This window comes from Ctenocephalides felis, unplaced genomic scaffold (assembly GCF_003426905.1).
Source record: "Ctenocephalides felis isolate EL2017-DRISC unplaced genomic scaffold, ASM342690v1 CF-g0.4_SCAFFOLD_01788, whole genome shotgun sequence".
In the NCBI taxonomy this organism is placed as follows: domain Eukaryota; kingdom Metazoa; phylum Arthropoda; class Insecta; order Siphonaptera; family Pulicidae; genus Ctenocephalides; species Ctenocephalides felis.
The window spans coordinates 1-7,845 of NW_020537942.1; the positions used below are offsets into that span (position 1 = coordinate 1).

General features: G+C 32.6%; 1 protein-coding gene across 1 annotated transcript; it reads right to left on the reverse strand.

The window, feature by feature from the left end:
* Window positions 1-1,348: 1,348 nt before the first annotated feature.
* Window positions 1,349-5,295, reverse strand: LOC113374448 (the record flags this gene model as incomplete). Its single annotated transcript, XM_026614490.1, has 4 exons — window positions 1,349-1,576; window positions 1,768-1,950; window positions 2,072-2,230; window positions 5,220-5,295. Coding segments are annotated over 4 exons (646 nt in total), but the record flags the coding sequence as incomplete, so codon positions are not given.
* Between the last annotated feature and the right edge of the window lie 2,550 nt (window positions 5,296-7,845).

Here is a 7,845-nt window from a genome sequence, read left to right on the forward strand (position 1 = left end):
TAATAATTAATATAAATTACAAGATCCATTTTAATTTTTTAGCATAAATTTTAATGGCTATAAGTATTAGTATAAATAGATACATAGATTTATTAGATTTTACTATGTGTAGTTAGGGTTCGAATCGAATTTATCTAATTATTATCGTATTATTACAGAATCGTTTTTTCCAAATTGATAACAAACCTTATCTACAGGATGGGTTGAGTATACCTTCACAACATGAGGGCACATGACAACATTCAGGAACGATGCTTTTCGCAATTAATATGCATGAGTGACCCTATTAAAAGTTTAAAAGTTTAAAGGGTAGTCCGAATATCATAGTGGCAGTGGCTAACTGGATGTAAAGTACTCTGGATTCAGCAGATAAAGGATGGTAAAAAGTTTTGTTTGTTTCGGGATCGCTCAATAATTTTGCAAGTGGAATGGGTAGACCTCAGCGATTACAATCTACCTAGAGAAAATATTTATAGTCCAAAAAGATTAAGTATGAGATAAAATTAATGATATTCCACTTGTTAAGTTTATAACAAAATCAGTCAAAAGAGTTCATTGGTTTTCAGTCACGTTGCCGAAATTCTAATATCCTTACATCCAACAGATATTTAATGTTTAAAAAAACAGCCTTGAGTAATTTTTTAATCTATAAAATTATTATATTATTCCACCTCGATTGCCGATGTCCAACCCTATAGTGCATTACAGGGTAGTTTCATTCAAAAGCATCAATGCACCCTCTACTACTGCATTTGACAATAAATGTCCCACGACTTCACAGGAGGCAGTATCACCTTTATCAAATTTTGAGTGTATGTATAATATGTGTATCATGGAGAACTGAACTAATTCATTTCGTGAATGCTTGATTTTTTATCCGTTTCGCCCCATTTCGTTCGTTTTGTTCTTTGCACGAGCGTGTTTTTTATTTTAGACAGAAAAAAGAAACCATTTACTATTTAACGGTGTAAGCCGATAAGCAGATGTTTTCACGGTGACCGGTTGCGTGGATCGCACGGCTTGATTTGATGAAAGGCTTGATATCAAATATATAGAATAACCATAGAGGGAAAAATATCGATTACTAAAATTAGGTAAATTTTGAAATATTTCATTAACAATAGATCAATTCATACTCGGACTAGCAATCACTGGTTTGGCATTCGAATTAGACAATCTAAGTACTACCAAAAATTTGCTGATATTCCACATGGAAGTACTGATATTAAAAGATTCAAAAAATCGACTATTAGATGATTGAGGGGTTATATACACTATGTCCAAAAATGTTAAATGTCAAGTTTAGCAAATAATAAATCAAAGATTTTTAAAAATTATATCAACTTACCACTATGCATAGTGTTTGACTCCGCGTCCGCCATAGCGGTTCGACATCGTTTGGCGGGATGTGGAGGACTGAGACCATCATCTTGACCAGAACTGCTATCGCTGCGTTCTTGTTTGACTTTGGTTTCACCGGTCTCATTGTTCACTAAACCTGCAGGATCCAAAGGACTGCAAGGATCTATCGGACTCGAAGATGCTCTTCGTTTCGGACAGTGAGATTCATTGGTTTCTGAAAGGTAAGTGATAAATTTAAATAAGTAAGATTATAGAACAATATCAATAATAATAATATAACCTTTAGATCGATCAAGTGTTATCAATCATGAACACAACATTGTAAGTTCACGTGGAACTACGTTTTATCACCAATATTGACCAATATTGATTCTATGTGATTATCTAGATTATACAACTACTTACCATCCAGCAATCTTTTCGGCGTACTCGAAGCTCCGCCATCCGACAAGAGATCGGCTGGTGGTAACAGGGCTGGACTAGCCAAAGGAGGCGTTTGGACCCTACTACCACTCGCCCTTGACGAACATTGTCGCCTTGAGGTAAGAGGAAGACCAGAGTCGTCAGAGTCCCGATCATTTGTAGAACCTGTAAAAAAATCGATTCTGAATTTTATTCTGCTTGCTATTTTTGTCATCTATCTTGACATCAGATGACCGATGTACAGTTAAAGTTTAATGTTTTACGGTTGAATGAAATTAATGCTTACCTTGCGTGTGGCAGGAAGCGTAAGGTTCCTTATGGCAAGTGAGAACCTTGTGCTGAATAAATCTGACGATATCTGACAGAGCAAATGGCCGTTGACATGATCCACAGGTCAGGACATCTGAACCCCGATCGCTAGATTCGCTACTTCCATCGGCTTCAGCTGTAAATAAAAAGAAAGCAATGTTAGATATCATAAAATCGTTCGCTTTCCATAAACAAAATTGAATACAAAATTACAAGCTCCATAAAGAAAATCGCAAAAAAATATCCTCCTTTGGTCTGAATTTCTAGTTTAAGAATAACCTTTGTTAATCGTTTATTGAAATTCTCTATTATACTTTTACGATAGAATTGAAGTGAAAGTAATTCTAACAGTCGTTAAATTATTATCAAAAAAATACATTCAACCAGTAATGCATGCAGTCTTCTGATTGGATGCTATTAGTTTCTAATAAACAATATGCTTTTAGTAGCTATTTATGTTTGCGGTTATATTTATATATACCATTAATGACTAAAAGTTACGACCCATTGACAATGTCAAAGTTATTAACTAACAACATAAATGTGTCTCTATTATACTCATAAATACAATATATATGCAAATGATATATACGTAGAACTCTACACAATCGAAAAGAGAAATGGATCCCGATACCTCATAAATGCATCACAAAACTAAAACATCAATTTCAAGGTGACAAATTTCTTTCCATAATAATGAAAATCGACAAAAGAAAATTAGTTCCCAACGATTCATTTCCGAAGTAATTCACAAGTAATACCAATACGTTGTTAAAACGTGACTCCAATCACAGTTTTCTAAATGAAAGTGATACGCGAAATGATACAATATGTTATTAATATCCAATATACAGAAATATGTCTAGATATCGGTCTTTTGTGTAATATCGGTCGTATCTATTTCATGCACGTATATCGAGATATGAAATCGCAATATTATCTGTCGGGAAAACAAAACATTTTTCCACGATTTCCACGCCCATGCAGGACTAGTATCATCCAATAGGAAACCATTTTTATATGTACAGATATAACAGCAGATAACGAAAAATCAATACGAAAAATAATAGCACGTATGCATTTATAGTGGCATCATTTTGATAGCTATCTCATATAACCTTTGAGATGTGATTTGGCCGTCAATTTCCAACGAAATATTGGATGCTAAGATGAAAATTGTTTTCCCAACGAATCACTCCGCGTCAGCCTTGAGATGATTAATAGAGTCAATCGCTTCTTGACTAGAAATATTTTTCTTTATATAAATACAATTATTATAAATTAATTCCATTGCTAAGTATAATTCATAATCCACAAAAATTTCACCGAATGATCAACCTTTCGTTTCGAAAATTAGTTCTGATCCACGTAGTGTATCAATGCAGTAATTTGCACATAAACCATTACGCTAGTAGAACATTCTCGGAACCTCTGCTCCCCATTAGCTTTTCCGAGACATTGAGACACATATGTAGGTACTTGCATATTAAAGCCGGATTTATTCAGAGAACACTGGTCCAGGTCAGGGAGCATTTTACGAATAAAAATTATCAGAGAAATTTTTAAAATAATTAAGTAAAATTTTAAACATCTAATACAAAGTACATTTTGAACAAGCTAAGATACGTTACATAAAACGCAATTTTATACAAAATCATTTTTATACTATATTGGACATGAAAATAGTGTCATCGTTACAAAAATGTAATTTTTTGTTATTATATTTTATGTCAAACGACAAAATGACTATTTCATTATTTATTTTATTAATTCTATATTTTTTATGTTTACGAATATCATTTCATCACAAAATATTAATAAAGTTTTACCAGCAGACCATTAAAGATGCAATAATCAGTTGGCAAAGATATATAGGATATTATGTGAAATCGGTGTCAGAACTATAATCAATTTTGTCCGCTAAATGTCGAAAGTCTAATTTTGAATTGCACTCTCACTTAATTTATTGCATATCACTAAAAAAACAAATTTAAATAATTTTACTTTGGTTTCAAACCTTGGTAAAGGTTGGACTAGTCAATTCAAGTGATCATCAATAGTTTCACTTATACAAGATATTTTTACAATCAATCAATTAGGTTCAACATATTCAAATTCATCAGGTCTGAAATTTAAGTATTTACTTTTCTGATATTTTTTTATTTCTAAACTTAAACAAACTAACTTTAGACGAGTCACAAAAAATGATTATATTGCCTAATTTTGTGATTTCAATTATATCAATGGAAAATTAAAATGGTGGTCAAAAGTGATCATTGGACATATGCACATAAAATAATCAGATATTTTATAGAGATTTTAATAATAAGTACGAATTTAATCTAAGAAATCTAATAAGTAACTAGTGGGGCGCATGGCATCGTGCCTTAAGGCAACTTGCTGGAATTTCCCGTACCAATTTTTTCTTTTTTAAATATTAACATTTCTGAAAAAATTAGATTTTTGAGAAACTATAGATTTTTGACAAAAATTTATTTTTTTTGAAAAAAACACTTTTTGAAGAAAAATTTATTTTGAAATATTTTGGAAATTCTGAACTTTTTTTCAAAGCAATTGTACTGATTTAACTGCATAGAGACAAAATATCGAAGCGCGTAAGCGCCGCGTTGCCGTCTAACTGATAAACATTGCTACGGAACCCATAGAAATGTAAACAAAATTTATACTTATTGTTAAAATCTCTATAAAATATCTGATAATTTGATGTGTATATGTCTAATGATCATTCTTGACCGCTAAATAGCATTTGTTTTACTTTTTTTACTAGACCTTCAAAACCCCTAGACCTGCTTTCATGAAAATCAGATCAGTGTTGATACAAGTAAAATGGTTTTTGAATTATTCAAATCGGACTCTCCGTTCTCTTAAAAACTGAGTTACCATTTTTGGCACTTTTTGCCCCATATCTTCGGAACGACTAGACCTGCCTTCGCCAAAAACTAATCAGCACGTCTCCTTATCAATACAAATCGAATGTTTTTTAAATTATTCAAATCGCTTCATCCGTGTTCCCAAAATCGACAAAAATTTGTATCCGCACACACACATACACGCTCACACTTACATACACACACATCAAATCAAATTTGAATTCGATATTTTACCTCTTGCGTCATCAAATGTAATAGTAACGTGAGAAAAAGTTAATGTTGCCATGGCCTTGTTCAAAGATCCTTTCAGCTGTAATTTATTCAGCAAAAATAGTTCAATTAAATTAATACAAAATGTGGCCCTTATTGTCTTTTATCCGGTATATCAATGTCCTTATAAGTTCCCCACGGTGAGCCATTCATTGGGAGCCATTAACCCGGTCTGGCACTGTGATATATCCATCGGTTTCTGATTGGAAGAACCGTAGCGGCTATTAACCGCAGCAAAACCGCTCCTCGCACAGTAAAAGCTCTTTCCTAACTCTCTCTGTCCTCACAAATGAACCAGAGTAGAGTAGCTCTCTATCATATCAAATTTAAGCAATGGATGTGTGTTGGTGACTACCTCAATGGGACTATATCACTTCCGATACCGTTTTGCAATGAAAATGCTATTAGTATTGGCAAAGATGATATGCAGTGGATAGTTAAGAGATACATTTGGGAAATTTAAACTCGTTTTAAACACAAGCTTTAAATTACTGACGACATGCAATGTCGGTATAGTTGTAATAACTTTGAAAAAAAAACTTTTTGTTAGCAAGCAGTAGTATACATATTTTCAAACTAGTGGTGAACAGCATCGTACCTAAAGGCAAATTGCTGGATTTTTCTTTACCAATTCAGACAAAGCTCACACGATTGATTCATACTGTTCAAAATGTCGTGGAATATTTGAACTACGTTAAAGCAAACATTAAACTTAATAAATCTTGGTGTGGGACTCAAAGAAATGTAAGCCTTATTATCAAAATCTCTAAAAAATAATGGTAATGATAAAAAATAAGCTGATAATTTTTTATGCATATGTCCAATGATCATGTTTGACCACTAAATAGCAGTTTTTAACTTCCAAGTTATAGTAATCGCAAAAAAATCGAAAATGAAAATTTTTATATATCTTTACGTTTCAAAGGTTTCTGAGTATTTTGGCATACCTTAGAAAAAATTGATGTATGTGTGTGTGTATGTGTGTGTGCGTGTATGTGTGTGTGCTCGGATACAAATTTTCGTCGACGATTTCGGGAACACGGATGAAGCGATTTGCATAATTCAAAAAACATTCGATTCGTATTGATAAGGAGACGTGCTGATTAGTTTTTGGCAAAGGCAGGTCTAGCCGTTCCGAAGATATGGGGCAAAAAGTGCCAAAAACGGTAACTCAGTTTTTAAGAGAACTGAGCGTCCCATTTGAATAATTCAAAAAACATTTTACTTGTATAAACAAGATGAAGAATTTATCAAATTTTCATGAAAGCAGGTCTAGCGGCTTCGCAGTTCTAGTGAAAAAAGTAAAATTTGGCAGTGAAAAATGATCATTAGACATATGCACATCAAATTATCAGATATTTTATAGAGATTTTGACAATAAGTATAAATTTTGTTTACATTCCTATGGGTTTCGTACCAATGTTTATCCTTTAGACGGCGACGCGGCGCTTACGCGCTTCGATATTTCGTCTCTATGCAGTTAAAGCAGTACGATTGCTTTGAAAAAAAGTTCAAAATTTCCAATATATTTCAAAATACACTTTTCTTCAAAGTCTTTTTTTTTCATAAAAAAGTATGTTTTGTCAAAAATTTATAGTTTCTCAAAAATCTAATTTTTTCAGAGTAAATATTTTTCTAAAATGTTAATCTTTTTAAAAAAAATAATTTTTGATACGGGATGTTCCAGAAATTTGCCTTAAGGCACAAAGCCATGCGCCCCACTATTTTTGACTTTTTTTTAGGATTTTCGAAACCAATGGACCTGCCTTAGCAGAAATTTAGTAAATTCTTCACACTGTCATTGAATTGCACATTTTGCCCCGTATGTTTTGCCCCGTATATAAAACGGTTGAACCTGCCTTTGCCATAAATAATCAGAACGTCTACCTATTAATTAGAATCGAATTGAATAGCAATAATCGTTTTTAAACTAAATACTCTGTACTATTGTTATAAATAGTATATATATATGTCCGTAAGTATATTTTATATTTTATGTCAAATGTGTTTATCTCACACCATGAATTCAGTCTTCCGAGCAGTTATGTAGAAGCTGAACTGTGTACGGAAACATTATTGTCGAGAAAGGAGCTATAAAAGTACGTCGATGGGAATTATTTTTACTGGCGGTTTATACGGTGACAAATTGAAAGGAAAGGTCCTGACATTAATGAGATACTTCTTCTGTCTTATACTGCTCAATGAGGACACTTGACTCACATTTCGGTAGGAAGCTTAACATTATAATGCTTTTAGTAATCCTTGGGATGTAATAAAAGCTTCTTAGAGATAGCTACGTTTTCTATTTTGTGGCATATATGGGGCAATATGTATAATTGGTTCACAGAGGGCAACTTAATAAATTAAGAGTTAGAAATAGTTCGAAATAATGAAACATTTATAACAAATTTAAGTTTTCACATGCCAGTATATTTACCATTATTGGTTTATATAATATGTACGCTATTTCATAATGGGCACATCCATAATCGATTTTTAATATTTCTAAAAATCCAGTAAGCAGTTACTGCTGAACTATAGGAAGTGTGCGTATCATAACATTTCACGCCGTTTAAAATCTTATAATCAT